Raw genomic sequence first — 18,557 nt, 5'->3', positions numbered from 1 at the left:
AGGGGAGAGAGAAACATCGATTCGTTCCTGTTGCACATGCCCCAACTGGGACCAGGGACCAACCTGCAACCCAGGTACATGCCCTTGACCAGAAATCGAACCCACAATGCTCTACCTCCAAGCCACACTGGCCAGGGCTATCAGCTTTCTGATTATTCTTTCTTTTCTTTTTTTTTAAGAGTGCTCATTCTTTTTTTTCTTTTTTTAAATATATCTTTATTGATTTCAGAGAGAGGAAGGGAGAGGGAGAGAGAGAGATAGAAACATCAATGAAGACTCATTATCGGCTGCAGCCTGCAACCCGGGCATGTGCCCTGACCGGGGATCGAACCCTGATGGCCTGGATCCTAGGTCGATGCTCAACTGCTGAGCCACGCCTGGCCGGGCTGATTATTCTTTCTTTTACTAATATCACCTCAACCAGACCTTCATGTAGCCACAGAGTGACCTATTTAAAGTACAAACTGACATTGTCTCCCCGCTACTTACCAACCCTTCCGTGGTCCCCCTATACCTGCAGGATAAAGCCACAACCTTCTAGACATGATTTAGGTCTCTCCAGCCTGTTTCTTATCACTCTCTGCTCCATATCCCCAAACTGCTTATTATTATTCCCACATATGCATGCCATTTATTTTCTTGCCTTTTTTTTCTCATGTTGTCACCTCTTCCCTGGAATGTCTTCCTCTTCGGGTCATTGTAAAGTATTCTTCAAATTCTAACCCAGATGTCCTGTTTCTTAGGGACCTTGCCTTGATCCATTCCAGACAAAGGGCTTTCTTCACTAAGCCACTGTAGCAACATCTGCATTTCTCTTACAGCCCTTATTTCATTCTCCCTTATCATCTCAAATCAATCGATGAATAGATACTTTGAGGCCTAGAGAGGCTAAGTAACATCTGAAAACAATTTTTTTTACTAGGTGTCTGCCCTGTGCTCTCCTAATTATTTGAATTCATACTCTAAATGACTTGATGCTCCCCCCACCACTAGTTATCTTGTGGCCCTACTTTCCCACTTTTACTCATTTTCCCCAGAACTTGCTTTTCTTCTTCCCCAGTTATTACCTCTGGAAACCCTACTCATCTTCAAAGGTTTGTTTAAAATGCCACTTCTTCTGTTAAGTTTTTCCTCATCTCTCCCTCAACCATCCCACCGCATGTATGCTTTCCTACTGCTGAAAGCCTTTGTATTTTCTTTGAGCATGAAGCATAATTGATCAGTTTTACACATGTTTGTGTACTTGTCTCTGTCCAGCTTTCTGTCAGTGACATTTATTGAGCACCTAGTGTATCCTGGGTGGTGGACCAAGAATGTCTTGGGGATAGTGCTCCTGCCCTCAAGGGGCTCACGGGCCAGTTAACAGATGTATTACAGACTAAGGAAGTGAGTTCCACTCATCATCGTAAATGATGACGTGTTGATTTATTTTCTATAGAAACCTGCTGGAGTGTGTCCCTGACTGGGCCTGTGAAGCAAAGAAGATAGAAATACTAGATGTGAGCTATAATCTTCTAACAGAGGTTCCTGTGAGGTAAGCATGTGTTAATGTATGTATTATGTATGTATATATTGACATATATGTTAGTATGCATGTATTTAATTTTCCTATATTTGGGTTACCCTGCATACGAACTTTTCATTCATTTGTTCAATAACTGTAAGTACCTGCTGAGTGCAGGGCAGTGTGAAGTGCTGTGAGGGTACAGTAACAGCTAATGCATGGTCTTGGCCTGCAAGAAACTTAGTAAGCAGGCTGTTGAGGGAACTTGTGCACAGATAACTAATAAAATGTAATAAGGGTTGCTGGCATAGGTCGGTGATATGATTCTAATAATAGATAATTTTTATTGGGTGAGTTATTGTGAGCTGAGCAATGTTCGAAGAACTTATCTTTTATCTTATTTAATCCTTTGACAGCCTTATTATATAGGTGCTGCTATCAAACTAAGGCTTGGAATGGCTAGGTAACTTGCCCAAGGTCACACTTAACTAGGAAGTGATGAGAGCTGACATTTGAATGTTGTCATTCTTGCCTTCACTTTTCATCAGTGCACTGTATAAGTAAAATGTTTTAGAAATTCAGAACTTTGAATAATCAGAGAATGCTTCATGGAGAATGCATATATTTGAGTTGATCTTTACAAGATGGTGATATTTCTGTATGTGGAGGGGGAAAGAGAGGTGCTTGGGGAAGGTGGTAAATGATATATTCAGAAGCATTGAATATGCCATTTATATAAGGTGTAAAATATGTGGTTATCACCTAGTGGAGTCTTTAAAATTAAGGTAGAGGCTTTTGCAGCATAGTAGGTTAAACGCAACCTTTGGAGTTGGACTTTAGTTCATATCCTGACTGTGCCATTTATTACATTCAATGTGAGATCTTTGGCAAATTAGTCACTATTTTTTCTGAACTTCATAGTTAAGTGGCCTAGTACATTTTAAACACATAATAGAGGCTCTATAAATTTTGTTAGTTATTATAGTTGACTATATTAATATTAATAGATTTACTGAATTTTTGGTGCTGTCTAGACTTAAATCTCAGTTGATTTATTGTAGAAACTGGTTGTTTAGAACTCTTCTGTGTGGTTTGCTTTCATTAACTCACCTTTTCTCAGAATGACCTTAATGACTTCCTGGTGGGCGGTAGATAAACATATGGCCATAGCTGCTTTCTTGGCTCAGGCACTTGTCAGGGATTATACTGTCTAGAAGAGTATGTTTCTATTCATTTACTGATGTCACTTAAATAGTAAAGAGCAGACTCAGAAAGAAAGATTTAAATAAGTTTTTTGTTTCTTTGTACTCTCCCCTCCCTCCAGAATTCTGAGTAGCTTGAGTCTTAGAAAACTGATGGTGGGACACAATCATGTGCAAAACCTCCCAGTGTTAGTGGAGCACATCCCTCTCGAGGTGTTGGATATTCAACATAATCTACTCACCAGGCTTCCGGATACCCTCTTCTCCAAGGCCTTAAAGTAAGTACCGTAGATTTTCTTTAGAAGAGCAGAATCCTTGGCTAAACAAACTGCACTGACTTGTCATTGTGGTGACCTTTGGAACTAGATTTATAGTTTACCTCATAGTCCAGCTGAGGGTGGAGACATTTGCATTTTCTATGAAATAAAATATGACACTGTTTTATGAGATGGTAATCTTCAACTCTAAAGTTGAAATAACCATCAAATACTTAAGAAGTTTTGGTGGTGTAAACAGTTTCAAACAGGTGGGGAAGTTTCAGGCTTTCATTTCAGAAAATGAATACAGTTATGACCTTTAAAAGAAATTACAGCTTCCTCGGCAGTTTTCAGCGTTTTCATTAGGAGAAAAGGACATACCACAGGTTCATTCAGCTTTTGCTTCTAGCTTTACCAAGCTATTATGAAGTTTCATTCTCTATTTGCAGCACTTTTTTACTTTGAAAACTGTGCATTTAAAGGTAACGTTTCAGAAGGTGTTATTTGCTTTCTCATTGTAAATTAACAATAAATAATATGCCTTCTTATTTTAACACCCATAATCAGATTTATCTAATGTGTATGTCACCCATCAGTGAAAATTAGCTTTTAATTATAGCTTTCTGCAATATGGAGAGGTAATACTGTCTTCAACTTAAAAATGGAGAAAACAGAGATAAGCAGTAGTTATTTAACATAAGGCTGCAGCAACAGTTTTCAACTGGTGTGCTATAAGAATTTTTAAAACATGCTATACCTGACTATTTAGTCAGGGACACTGACCTTTTTTAGACCCTTAGATTGTCAAATAAAAAAATGACAACAGCCAACACAACAAGCCATCCAGTGTGAATAAATCAAAATTATACCTTTTTTTTTTTGGTCAGATTGGCAAAAAATATATTTTTTGGTGTGCACAGAATTTTGGAAATTAGTTTATGTGTGCCATGAGATAGAAAGATTGAAAACTGCTGGGCTACAGGAAACATACAAAAAGTATTTAGGCCTGGCCGGCGTGACTCAGCCATTGAGCATCGACCTATGATCCAGGAGGTCGCAGTTTGATTCCAGGTCAGGGCACATGCCCGGGTTGCAAGCTTGGTCTCCAGCAGGGGGTATGCAGGAAGCAGCCGATCAGTGACTCTCATTACTGATGTTTGTATCTCTCTCTCCCTTTCTAGGGCTTCCTCTCTCTGAAATCAATAAAAATATATAATAAAAAAAAAAAAGACATTTAGCCCGCAGGTGTCTGGCCTGTTCTTTGTGTGACAGCTTATACATCTCAGTACACTTGGTTGGACTTTCCAAAAAATAGTCTTTGGAAATTCTAAAAAATGTTTGTATATATAATACATATTATAAGTATAATTTGATATTATCCTTTTTGGAGCTCAGTTTGGCGATATATATGAAAATTGTAAAGAACCTTGTATCCCTTGATCCCAACAAATTTTGCTTCTGGGAATGCAGCCTGAAGAAGTAATTGGATAAGGGTACAGAGGTGCTCATTACAATGTCTGTGATAGCAAACAGCTGGAAACAGCCTGTGTGCCCCTTATTTGGGGATTACAGGACATTTGGCTAGATAAATATGATGATGTTGAAATCAGACAAATTTTTCTGAAGGCTGTCTTCACAGTTCAGATATCTATGACCTTGATACTCAACAGCACTCTTTTGGGGGACATGCAGACAGTAAAAGATGAAGTTAGGATAGATTTCAAGCCACTACAGAAGCTTGGGACCACAACCAAGCCTGTGTTATTTCCTTCCTATTTGGTTTGCATGAGTTCAGTAGAAGGAACTTTGGTTGTTTAAAACCAATTAGAGAAAACTACCTGGAGGAATTACTTTAAAAAAAAATCTTTATTGATTTCAGAGAGAGAGATAGAAACATCAATGATGAGAGAGTCATTGATCAGCTGCCTCTTGCACGCCCCCGACTGGGGATCAAGCCGTCAACCCAGGCATGTGCCCTGACCAGGAATCGAACCGCAATCTCCTGGATCCTAGGTCAATGCTCAACTGCTGAGCCACTCCCAGCTGGCATGGAGGAATTACTTTTGCCATGAGTTTTGGAGCATGTAATGGCAGTGTTCCCTACCCAAGCTGCCATGATGTTTTCTACATAAGGCAACAAATAAGCATGCAGAAAATGATGACTGGGTGTGTTCTGTCAGCCTCAGATACTTGAATGCATCCGCAAATAGTCTGGAGTCTTTGCCCTCTGCTTGTGCTGGGGAGGAGAGTCTGAGTGCTCTGCAGCTGCTCTATCTGACCAACAACCTCCTGACAGATCAGTGTGTGCCCGCCCTGGTGGGGCACCCGCACCTGCGAATCTTGCATCTTGCAAACAACCAGCTACAAACTTTTCCTGCAAGGTAAATGAATGCAAACTTTGGTCATTTCAGACAAATAACATGAATTCTGCATTTGTCAGAGTACATTGCTGCTATTTTACTAGGTGCTCTGGCTTTATGTTGAGTGACTTACTGATGCTGTGATTCCACTAGTTGAATGGGAAAGTGTTTGTACCCAGTTGTTAAGTTTGCAACCAGAGAAGTTGTGTTTAAAGTGTGTTTAATTCTTAGCTGTAGTTACCTAATAATGAATGGCCTGAGAATTTTCAACCTAGAAAAGTACAGGTTTATGAAATAAATTAAAAAATTCTGGAGACAGTTCTTCTTTTCTTGTAAAACAGCACTGTTTTATAAAAGTACTGTTGAGTCCATTAATTTATTCATTATATACAGTCGATCCTTGAACAATGTGAGGGTTAGAGGGAGCTGACCCCCATGCAATCGATAATGCTCATATAACTTTTGACTCTACAGTTGGTCCTTTGCATATGTGGATTCAACCAATTATGGATGGAAAACAGAGTGTTTGATCTGCAGTTGGGAAACTGTGGTTGGGAATGTGAAAATGCTGTTTGCTATCCACAGTTGGTTGAATCCATGGATGGGAAACCTGTGGACATGCATGGTCAGCTGTATTTATTGAAAAAATATCAGTGTTTAAGTGGATGAACACAATTCAAACCCATTTTGTTCAAGGGTCAGCTGTATATATTGAATGCCTACTGTATGTCAGGTACTGTATAAGTACTTGGGAAGTAGTGGTGATTAACTTACAGTCTCTGTCCTCAAGTTACTTACAGTCATATTGGGGAAATAGACAAGTATATAGGCAGTTGCAATGCAATGTAATAAATGCAGGATGTTAAAGATGTATGCAGGTAGCTAGGTGCACTACACAGAGCCTGGGATGGGACTGGCCTTCCTGGAGGAAGAGATGAATAGTACTTGTGCTCCACCTATAAGAAGACATAAGAAAGACAAGTTTTAAACAGTGTCAGTAGAAAAATAAGTATCTTCCAAAATACATTTGATAAAATTTGATACCAGAAAAGTCCATCTATACCATGAAAGTAATATTAAAACTCATGTTTTGAAAAACTAAAAAAATAGGGAAATGATGTTTGATATAATTTGAATGAAATTATATATATCATAAAATTATCATGCTTGATATAATTTGGATGAAAACAATAAAACTATATATTTTGATTCTAGTTTTATTTTATACATTTTCTTAGAAATGTAATAAACCTAGAAAAACTGACAGGGATTGTAACTTTTGTGGATATTTATGAAATAAGATATTTAGAGCTCATAAAAGACAAGCAGGATAAACTTGATTGCTTCCTTGAAAGAATTCGAACAGTGGCTTTTAAAGTGAATGCAGAATCTTAATTTCAGGATGTGATAGATCTCTTGAAATCCTATGAGATGAATTCAGTTGCCCCACATACAGTCATATAAAGTGAAAATGACAGACCACTGACAAGTTCTATTAGTTCATGAAGCTGTTGGTGGATACCAGGTGAATACTCTGAAACTCATGAATTCCACCTAATTTGATGACACTCATATTGTTGGAGGGGTCAAAAGCAGGCCGATATAGAACGTAAAACACATTAAAAATACTAAAATAAGAAGTTAGAAGTAAAAACAGGAATAAGCAGGAGATCATACAAAATTAGAGTACTCTGAATACAGATAATAAAACTAAATGGGATTTAGAAGCAGTACATTAAAGAAAATTTATGTTCTATGCTGGGTAGTAAATCCACTGTCAGGTCATCTCTGAAACAGTGTTATAATTGCACAGGCATAATCCAAATCTTTTATTTCTTTTGCACTATTTTCAGAATCTAGCTCAGTCCTGGGCACTCGTAAGGGACTGATTGAGATAGAGACACTGTGTCTATTTGCAAGTCAGAAAGATCCAAGCAGGGAGTTGTATGGGAAAATAGCATGAGATTTGGACATGGAACACTTTAAAAATATATTATTAAGTAAAAAACCACCAAGTGATAAAACACATAATGTAGCATCATTTTTTAATTTAAAAAATATAGTCTCATGCAGTATAAAGGACATGAATACTCTCCACTGGAGTATCATCAGAGATCTCTGGTAGTGTGATTAAAAGGTTCTTTTTTCCCGTTTGTCCCTTTTTTCAGTGAATATATATATATTACTGTTGTAATAAAAAAAAGTTTTAATTTACTGAGCTTAGTTATTAAAAAGTATGGCTTTTCTAGCAATAGAAATGATTTATGATATGTTATATGAAAAGGGCAGGATATAAATTTTATGTAAAACAAGTATGCATATGAAAAGTTTGGTAGGAAATTCAGCAAAATAAGAATAATAATTCATTCTCATTGGTGGTATTGTTGATTTATTTTCTTTATTTTCTAAATGTTCTCTCCATGTTACAGCAGTTTTATTCTATAATTTAAAATATATATATATCTTTATTGATTTCAGAGAGAGGAAGGAAGAGGGGGAGAGAGAGAGAGACATCAATGATGAGTCATTGGTTGGCTGCCTCCTGCACGCCCCCTACTGAGCTGAGGATCGAGCCCGTAACCCTGGCCTGTGCCTTGACTGGGAATCAAACCCTGATCTCCTGGATCATAGGTAGATGCTCAACTCTTGAGTTGTGCTGGCCAGGCTCTACAATTTTTTAAATCACTAAATAAAAAGAAATCAGAGCAACTTGTAATAATCTAGGTAAAGGTGGTGTTGGGCCATCTTAAGATATTTTGCTTATTGTGGAGAAAGCTTTGCTCAATCCAGTGGAGCAGTATGAATCACTTGCGTTAAAGTCCTAGCACAGTGCTGTATGTATAATGAACACTCAATAAAATGTTTAGTGGAGATGGATTATGTTATGAATAGATGATGGTAGAAATGTAAAACCACAAGGACTCTTAGTGATTTAGTACAGCTTCTTTTATAGCTGAGGATATTGATAGAAACTGACGTTAACTTATGCAGTATTTTGCAACTAGTTAGTGGCAAAGCAAGTATCACAACTAATCTACCAACCCTAGGCTGATGCTGATTCAGCCACTTCCTGTAAGTCACATAATAAGAAGCTGTTTATATCCAAAAAATCCAACAGCTATAAGAGAAGCAAGGGAAGCTTCAGCCCCTGAAAAATGCACAGAGAGGCAGATCAGGCTGAGGTTTAGCAGGAGCAGTCACCTTGGGGAGCCCTTCACTTTCTGGTATCTCTGATCATTTCATTGTGACCAGTCATCTGGAAGTGGACCAGGTCGTCTCTGTACTCTGGCTGCTATAAAACTTGCTTGGCAGCTCATTTTGGGTGCATTGTGGTATATTGTTGTTTCTTTTTCAGCAAACTAAATAAATTGGAACAATTGGAGGAACTGAACCTAAGTGGCAACAAGCTTAAAACCATTCCCACGACCATAGCGAACTGCAAAAGGCTGCACACCCTTGTTGCACACTCCAACAACATCAGCATTTTCCCAGAAATACTGCAGTTGCCTCAAATCCAGGTACTTTCATGTGCTGGAATGCTGTCCCTCTGGGGGAAATGGCAGGAGCGTGAATGAGGTTGATCTCATAAGGAAAAAGGAAGGGCAGTTAGGGATCACAGTAAATTTAGTGGATTCCTGGGAAGAAATTAAGTTCCTTTGGATGATACAGTAGTACACTGAGTGTTAGGGAGTTAAGAATTAACTATGATGTATTTTCTTTTGATTTCTCCATTTTCCCCCTCAGTTTGTAGACCTAAGTTGCAATGACTTGACAGAAATTCTGATTCCGGAGGCTCTGCCTGCTACCTTACAAGACCTTGACCTGACTGGAAATACAAATCTGGTTCTGGAACACAAGACGCTGGACACATTTAGGTAAGAAAAATTTTGAAAACAAATCCCTGGTCCTTGAGAAGATCCAGCCATGTGTGGATTTCTCAAGGACTGTGGCGATTTTGATTATTTAAAGGAATAGAATGGGTGAAGCCATAAAGCCCTTCGGTTCTCTACTTTGGTTCAGTTTTGGACAGCTGTTCTATCCATCTGAGTAAATGTTCTAGCCCATTTATATTAGAACTCGGCATCATGGCTACTGCTCAGCCACACACTGACTATCTCTGCATGGCAGGCATAGACATTTTAGGTCACACTACATTACAACATGTAAAAGACAATGCAAGCTCATTTGTTGTACCATTCTTTTTTTTCTTTTTTTTTTAAACAAAATTCACATTTTATTTACGTTGAAATAAACTATACAAAATTCACTTTCTTCAAAAATAACAGCAATTATTTTCTGTATTATTCCTAGATAACGACAAAACACATTTTTGTAGGTTTTCCAGGTTTTGCTTATAAGTCAAGACGAGGCAGTAGATATAGTCATGGAAAAAGACAGTAAAACAGATAAATCAGTTGTCAGTATCCATGGCCTCTGATCCTGTCTTGACCATGAAACAAAAGTGTTCAACATATACCTGCTAAAAAGCTTATGAAGACATAGGCTCAACAAAGGAATGTAAACAGCAACGTCCAGATGTGGAACAACAATGGCAGGTTCTTCTATTCGATCTTTAACTGTAACTTGCCTGTTTCAGAGCACTGAGTAAAGACAGAATCTACACTGGAATCCTTGTTTGGCAAGCTCACATTTCTTTCACTGCCTACTAATTCCATTAACTGTCCATTACAGATTTTTAACAGCATACTTAAAACTCCTGCTCTTCAAAGGTGTACCATTCTTAATTGTGTCAAAATACTTAAAATAAGTAGACAGTTGGCTGAAATTTTGAAATCTTTGTTGTGCTTAGTTTTCATAGAAGTGAACATCATGAGTTGTAACAGTGTTTGGCCCCCGTTTCTTCCTCCTCTCCTTTTCCTTTCTCCTCCCTTGCCAGTGGGTCAGCACACTACTTTTAGTCAGTGTCTCTGGAGATGAATCTTAGTCCGTCAACAGACAATTTTATAAAAATATGTATTATTGTTGGGGTAGTTTTTGTAAAATACAGAAGCGTATGTGGTTTAATCTTCCCCTCCTCCACTTCCCACAGCCATATCACAACCCTGAAAATTGATCAGAAACCTTTGCCAACCACTGATTCTACAGTTACGTCAACTTTCTGGAGCCATGGACTGGCTGAGATGGCAGGGCAGAGAAATAAGTGAGTATCTTGACCATAGACACTGAGAAGGAAAAAAGGCAGCCCCTGACATCTGGGAACTGATCTGATGCTAAAAGTCAGGCCATGTTCTTATGTTGGATGTAAACAAATCACAGAATGTCAACATCAGATAAGATCGTTTGAGACCATGGTCCAGTGAGACAAAAACAAGATGAATGCGCCCGCTACAAAATACCAGAGGCCCTCTCTCATCACTAGAATGATGACTGCTACTTTCTGTACCAGTTACAGCTTTGTCCTTGTGCTAATCTTTTCCTGTAGATAAGATTTATTGAGATAACCAAACACAGAATGGCCCCACTTTCCTTCACCCAGTCTAGTATCATTACCCCTTCATTAGACCTTCTCCAAAGTGGCCCAACCAAAGCCCAAATCCTGTACTAGGTTTTGCAGCACCCTCTTACCCCTACACCCCATGGTGTGCATTCTTCCTTGCTGAAGGCATAATAAACTCAACTTGTTCAACCATAGGTGTGCTCCTGGGAGTCTCTGGCTGAAGGGCATTGACAATACTAGTCCTTAATCACTACTAAGAGAAACATTTAATCTTTCTAGCCTTTGGCAGCATTACAAAACTGATATGTACTGCCTATGAATGTGGCTGAATTCCCCCATTTCTTATGACATCAACTCTTTTAAATGCTGCTTAAGTATGTAACACTTTTTCCTATTTCTCTCCACCCTCAGTTAATACTTAATTTTTTAAAGAAGGCTCCCCGCAGAGTAATCCTTTTACCAACAACTCTCTTGGATGTTTGTCTTTCTTATATTCCTGTGATAGGCTGTGTGTATCTTCACTAGCTGTGGATAACTTTGCGGAGGGGGTGGGAGCTGTGTATGGCATGTTTGATGGGGACCGAAATGAGGAGCTCCCTCGCCTACTGCAGTGTACCATGGCAGATGTGCTTTTGGAAGAGGTGCAGCAGTCAACCAATGACACAGTTTTCATGGCTAACACCTTCTTGGTATCTCACAGGTAAGCAGGTGGGTTGAATAATCCCTAACTCAGTTCTACTTTTGGAAAATAAAATCTCACTAAGCCAGAAGGTCAGGGTCTAAATTATAGGTACAGGATCAAGATGAGATCTGGCTCCTTCTGCCCTGACTGTTCTTTCTATATCGGTGTGGAATGTGAGGATTTTGGTTCTTTAAAGAGCCAGTGGAACCATCTGTGTTTTCCCTGTTGAATCCAAAGGCTGCTGAGGATCTGGAAAGCCCAGAAATCGTTTATAAAAGGTTGTGTGTGTATATATGCATTTGTACATTTGGGGGGAAAGAGGATGGTAAGCTTTTTAAAGATTTTCCAGAGAGCCAGTGACCTACAGAAGATTAAGCACTGATCAGATTCCTGTGTTTAGAATATTTTTGGGCATTTGCCAACTAATCTAAGCCACTTAAGGGTAAAAACCCTAATATAACCAAACTGTTGAAAATTTCTTAGTAGCTAATGGAGCATCTTACCCATCAGGTGGGCTGCATAAAGGACATGCACAACTGAGAGGTTATCTTGTATAATCAATGTTGAAATGGAGCGGCTTGGACCTCAAGCTGATGTTATCTCTCATTATAACACAAAGCAATGAGGTTAGGAAAGGAGTCTGTTTTTCAATAATAGAATTGAGGTAGGAACTTGGCAAAATAAAGGGTTTGGGAAAGAACTCTGTTTATGAAGTACTTCCCAAGAGCTGGGCACTATACCAAGTATTTCTCATGTCATATCTTTAATTTTCAAAATAAGCCAAAGAGGTGGGTATTTTATTGAAAATTTTCTCAGAGAAATAACTGGCTGAGGATCTACAGCCAGTAACTGGCAAAGCTGGAGTTTGAAGCCAGATCTTTTTGATAGTACCTGCTCTGTGCTTAGCATTGTGTACCAGGTGCTGGGAGATGGATGCCATGTGTATGGGGGAAATACAAGGAGAGTTATGGTCCTTCCTTCAAGGAACTTACAACGTAAATGAGTGGTTCTCAATGTGTTGCTCTAAGACAACAGCCTCAGCAGCTTCAACATCACTGGAAACTTATTAGAAATGCAGATTATTGGGCTAGCCTCTTATCTACTGAATCAGAAATTCTGGGGGTGGGCCCAGCAATCTATGTTTTTACAAACCTTCTAGGTGATTTAGATGCTGTAAAGTTGAAACCACTGAATTAGGCCATTGTGTTCTATGATCAGCACAAGTAAAAGGAGCAGAGAAAGATGTACCTTCACTGTTTCCTCTAATCTTAACCTTTGTGTAAAATTCCTTTTCTCAGTGAGCTAAGAATGAAAGGCAGAACTCTTCACCATCATCACCTCTAGCAAGAGACTGCCTTCAGGTGGATAAGGGTGAGGCTGGTTCAGCCATATGGCAGGAAAACAGGGAAATCGTGGACATGAAGGATTGCCACTTTCTTCTAAAACTAGCAACCATGTCTTCATTTTCTCTCTGAACAGGAAATTAGGGATGGCTGGTCAGAAGCTGGGCTCCTCTGCTCTTCTTTGTTACATCCGCCCTGATACTGCTGATCCAACAAGTAGTTTTAGCTTGACAGTGGCCAACGTTGGCACGTGCCAAGCAGTGCTGTGCCGAGGTGGGAAACCAGTGCCCCTCTCCAAAATCTTCAGCCTGGAACAGGATGCGGAGGAAGCCCAAAGGGTGAAGGACCAAAAAGCCATCATCACAGAGGTGAGTCTCGCTCTCCACCAGTCACTTCTGTTCCCCAAACCTAGTGAATGCTGGTTTGCATGATGGCAGTAGAGGACCACTTTCCAAGTCAGATCATAGTGCTAGAAGAAAATCTAATGAACAGCTAATGACTAGCAAAAAGGAAAAGCAAATTAATTAGGAGGAAAATCTGGATTTGATCCTTTAGATCAGCCATTTTCAACCTCTTCCATCTCATGGCACACATAAACCAACTACTAAAATTCTGCAGCACACCAAAAAATGTATTTTTTGCCAACCTGACAAAAAAATAGGTATAATTTTGATTCATTCACACCAGGTGGTTATTGTTGTGTTAGCTGTTGTCATTTTTTTTATTTGAGAGTCTAAGGGAAAAAGAGGTCAGTGCCCCGACTTAAATGGTTGGGTGGGTACTGCATGTTTTAAAAATTCTGGCAGCACACCGGTTGAAAACCCCTGCTATAGATGCAGTAGTGAGCATGTAAAATGAATGGAAATGTCGCCCTTGGTTAATTTCCAAACAGAATAGAGGAACTGGTACAGTTTGACATCCTATTCCAAGATGTAAAGCTTCAAAATAGTTTTCTGTTTCTGCTGTACTTGTCTTATATGCTCTCGTGGTGTGGGTGTATACATATATATATATATATATATTTTTTTTTTTTTTAATAATGAAGCATTAGTATCTCTACTATTTTACAGCTTTTCTTCTGTTTTAGAAATTAGCATAGCATTTTTGCTTTCAAAGAGACTTTAGCAATTACATGTGAACAGTGTTTACTGCAAAGCAGAATTCTGTTCAGATCTTTTGCCCATTTTTAATTGAATTGTTTGTTTCTTTATGGTTGAGTTTTAAGAGTTCTTCGTGAGTTTTGGGTACAAGTCCTTATCAGATATGCGTTTTGCAAATATTTCCTCCCAGTCTGTGGCTTGTCTTCTCATTCTTTTAATCAGTGGCTTTTGTAGAGAAGCTTTTAGTTTTAATGAAGTCCCACTTATTTTTCTTTCATGGGTCGTGTTTTTGGTGGTGTATCTAAAAACTTGTCGCCAAGTCCGGGGTCACCTGGATTTCTTTCTGTGTTATCTTTAGAAGTTTCGTGTGTTACATTTAGTAAGTCTGATCGGCTTCAAATTAATTTTTGTGAGAGGAGTAAGCTCCGTGTCTAGATTCTTTTTCTTTTTTGCATGTGAATGTCCAGTTGTTCCAGCAGCATTTGTTGAATAGACTCTCCTTTCTCCATTGAATTGCCTTTGCTCCTTTGTCAAAGATCAGTGGACTGTGTTTATGTGGGTCCATTTCTGGGTTGTCTGTTCTGTCAGAACTCTGTATAAGGACTGTCCATGTTAGATTTCACCCAAGGAAGCACAAAACCAAAAAAAGTACCATTATAATGTAGTTGATACTATGAAGATTCTGGAACTCTGAGGCATTAGCCTTCGGAAGGTCTTTCAGTCAAAACAAGTGAAAGATAAAAGGACTTTTTGTTTGATTAGTCTATTTTTACAGAATTTAGTAATGTTGTTTTGATTTTGACAGGGGATTGGGGGGGTCCTAGACAAGTAGGAAATATTTTAACCGCATACATGTATTGCATGCTTATTATTTGCTAAGCACTGTGCTTTCATTATTTTGTGTAATCTTCACAATAACCTCCATGAAAGAAGTGCTTTTATTTCCATTTTACAGTTGAGGAAAATAAAATTTAGTGTTTGTGACAAATTCTGGTAAATGAGAGATCTAGGATTTTGACCCAGAGAATGACTGCAACTAGGAAATAGATATATTGATGGCTTTAGAGGTTTTGTTTGGTTTTACCTTGAAAAGAAATAAGTATAAAGTATCTGGCAGAGGAACATTCCCAACCTATGCTAAGTTTGGAATTATATCAGTGGTGGCCTGATCTGCTGCTTATTTTACAGTCCTTGCAGAGTAGGTAAAGTTGCTACAGATTTCAGACTTTCCTTTTCTAGGCTAAATAACTAGAGATTATTTAATGCTTTAGCTACAAAGATTGTCTTAGCCCTTTAACACCTTCCCAAATCTTTTCAGTCCTTACTGTGTCTTTGAATGAGAAACCATTTTTAGTGACCCATCTGAGTTTTGGCCTCTCTGAGAATACTAGTGATGGAGAATTAATGACAGTTCTGCTCCTTGTTTTTCTAACAGATGTTTCTCTATTTAAGGACATGCTGAGGTCTTTACTTCTTATTGGAGGAAATATCTTTTGAGATTGAGGTGCCTTTTAGCCACTTAATTTTAACTGATTTGAACTTCAGTCCTATGAACTATTCAGTATAATAACCATATGATATTTTGTCCTTTTAGAATTTTATACATTTATTTTTGTAAGTCCATTTGAAATTATACAGATCCTAGGAAAAACCATATAATGTGGCAATTCTGTCTTATTGTAGAGCTCTAAGCATTGTGACATAGAAAGATATTAATTGTATGTCATTGTTGCTTGTTCTGCAATATCTGCCTTCTGCTGTCTCTAGGATAACAAAGTGAATGGGGTAACCTGCTGTACCCGGATGCTGGGCTGTACATACCTCTACCCTTGGATCCTCCCCAAGCCCCACATCTCTTCCACCACACTTACCATTCAAGATGAGTTGCTGATTCTGGGAAACAAAGCATTATGGGAACACTTGTCATATACAGAAGCCGTCAGTGCGGTACGTCATGTACAAGACCCACTAGCAGCTGCCAAGAAGCTGTGCACGTTAGCTCAGAGTTATGGTTGTCAGGACAATGTGGGGGCGATGGTGGTTTATTTGAACATGGGTGAGGAAGGCTGCACTTGTGAGATGAATGGGCTCAGTCTCCCAGGTCCCGTGGGGTTTGCTTCAACTACCACCATCAAGGACCCTCTCAAGCCAACCACTCCTTCCTCCAGTAGTGGCATCGCCTCTGAGTTCAGCAGCGAGATGTCCACATCTGAGGTGAGCAGTGAGGTCGGATCCACTGCTTCTGATGAGCATAATGCTGTTGGCCTGGACGCCGGCTTGCTCCCAAGGCCAGAGAGGCGCTGCAGCCTCCATCCAACACCCACCTCTGCTGTGTTCCAGCGCCAGCCTTCTTGTGCGACTTTCTCGAGTAACCAGTCTGACAATGGCCTGGACAGTGATGATGACCAGCCCGTTGAAGGGGTCATAACAAATGGCAGCAAGGTAGAAGTGGAAGTAGATATCCACTGCTGCAGGGGAAGGGAGAACTCGCCGGCTCTCACAGAGAATTCTCCTGCCCCGTGTCCTGAGGAACACGGCAGGGGATTGTTTTTTGGGATCCGAAGACAGAACAGTGTGAATAGTGGTATACTTCTGCCGGTGAGCAGGGACAGGATGGAGTTACAGAAGTCTCCCTCCACTTCCTGTCTCTATGGAAAGAAACTCTCCAACGGCTCGATTGTGCCCCTAGAAGATAGCCTGAACCTCATCGAGGTGGCCACAGAAGCACCCAAGAAGAAAACGGGCTATTTTGCTGCCCCCACTCAGCTGGAGCCAGAGGATCAGTTTGTGGTCCCCCGTGACCTAGAAGAAGAAGTGAAGGAGCAAATGAGGCAACGCCAGGAAAGCAGGCCCGAGCCTGAGCCTACGGAAGAGGATCGGACCGAGCTCCCGGAGGAGTTTGACACAGCACTGTAATCCTCCCCCAGCAGCCCCAGCGTAGGGAAGGCTGCGGGGCATCGGGGCGGGGGACCCTTCCAGAGGCACTTTGCCTCTGTTTCTAAACCATAGATGAGGGGGGTAGAACTTGAAGCCAAAAATGGTGAGAGCTATCAGGGTCTCGCTCTGGATAAGCTAGTAAACACCATCAGTGTTAAGTTTCACATTTAACCCGCATTGGAATTCCCAGAGTTACTGGGAAAAAAGCAGATGTTGCTCTGTATCAGTCCTACCACCTGCCATTAACCCTTTCTCTCCTAGGATAATTTTGAGAATTTGCCTGCCTGGGCAGGAAAGGGACTATTTCTGTGGAGGAAAATAACTGAAGATGATTCCCTTTACCGGTTGCTGCTGATGGATCTCTGTGACAGGAATCACCTTATATCTCAGCCTAACTGATGGGATGTGATGTGACTAGTCACATGGCTTTTCATTCTTCTCTACGAGAATACAGCCTATCGAAATGACGTTTATTGGAAATGTAGAACCAATCAAACATAATTTATGTATGTAATGTAATGAGAGCACTTTTCATTGACTGTGAACTTTTTATTTTAGAATCTGCACTCGAGCCAATCTTCTTAGAGGCAGCCCAGCACCTTTGTCCATAGGTAGAATGATCCTTGGCTGTTGGAGCTTTCTGTGAGGGAACTAGGAAAGGCCCTAGGAAATCAGTTTAATTGTTGGATGTCAGACTGAAAGCTCCTGAGAAACTTGGAGGGGGAATAGGGTCTTCTTTGGGGGATGAAGACGGGAAAGGAGTGAAGACTAAGACTACTTCCCCCAAATCACAAAAAAGAGAAAAGTTCCTTGACAAACGTGACACCTGCTAGGAATTTCCCAGCAGGTCACGAGAGAGGCATTTAGGGATTGGCCTCTTTTCATAACACGTGATGGAGCTGGCAGTCAGCCTCCTAGTAGGTAGGGCTGAGGCTGATGCCGTTCACATCCAAGTAACCTTAAGTTACAGCAGATGACCCTGAACAGACTGAGGCTGAATGAGAACAGAAGGCTGGATGGAGCTCAGGGGTTACACAGGTTCCTTCTCTTACTCTAGGGCTTAGGGATGGTTTTCTAAAATGTTGCAAGTGAGTTGAGAGTTCACCTCTTTAATGTTCAACAGACTACTCTTCTGGAAACTGTTTATCCATGTCACATGGTTTGAGAATACTGGGCTCAATTACTAATATAAGAATTTAAAAAGCCCTAAGCATACAGAAAACCTGGTTTATTATATTTTTTGCACATTCCATGTAACCCTAGCAAAATGCAGTTCCTTCCTCTGTTCTGTTGCCTTTTCCATTAGAAGATTTAATTAGGAAAATGAATTTCTATTTATTCCTACAAAAATTTGACACTGCTTAATTTTACCCAATGGGGAATATGCTTTGAATTTCTAGAATACTTTCACAATTAAAAAGAAAGATTGGAACCATTTTTAATTTGTTTCATGAGAAATAATGTTAAAGATAGGGTTGATATATATACACATACATATATATATACACATATATATGTGTGTGTATATATATGTATATATATATATATATGTTTATAAATATATATATAGGTTTGGGTTTTTTTGGAAGTTTTTGTTAAAGCAATAGAAAACCAGATGACCTGTCCACAAATGGTTGGTCATCATGTATCTTCATCTTTTCAGAGGCCCCATACCCATGTCCGTATTTTGGTGGGGTACACTCTTGGGGGGGCT

General features: G+C 39.7%; 1 protein-coding gene across 1 annotated transcript in view; it reads left to right on the top strand.

Moving 5' to 3' along the window:
• PHLPP2 (PH domain and leucine rich repeat protein phosphatase 2) overlaps positions 1-18,338 on the top strand; it is a 56,348-nt gene extending 38,010 nt beyond the window's left edge. The window contains exons 11-19 of the mRNA XM_087827397.1: positions 1,439-1,534; positions 2,829-2,984; positions 5,144-5,344; positions 8,679-8,841; positions 9,068-9,198; positions 10,374-10,484; positions 11,287-11,481; positions 12,943-13,174; positions 15,674-18,338. Of these exons, the coding sequence (XP_087683523.1) occupies positions 1,439-1,534; positions 2,829-2,984; positions 5,144-5,344; positions 8,679-8,841; positions 9,068-9,198; positions 10,374-10,484; positions 11,287-11,481; positions 12,943-13,174; positions 15,674-16,822 (2,434 nt within the window). The 3' untranslated portion in view covers positions 16,823-18,338. The remainder of the gene's footprint in view (positions 1-1,438; positions 1,535-2,828; positions 2,985-5,143; positions 5,345-8,678; positions 8,842-9,067; positions 9,199-10,373; positions 10,485-11,286; positions 11,482-12,942; positions 13,175-15,673) is intronic.
• Positions 18,339-18,557: the final 219 nt, after the last annotated feature.

This window comes from Miniopterus natalensis, chromosome 18 (assembly GCF_054644295.1).
Source record: "Miniopterus natalensis isolate mMinNat1 chromosome 18, mMinNat1.hap1, whole genome shotgun sequence".
In the NCBI taxonomy this organism is placed as follows: domain Eukaryota; kingdom Metazoa; phylum Chordata; class Mammalia; order Chiroptera; family Miniopteridae; genus Miniopterus; species Miniopterus natalensis.
This window is presented reverse-complemented; position numbering and strand designations above follow the sequence as displayed.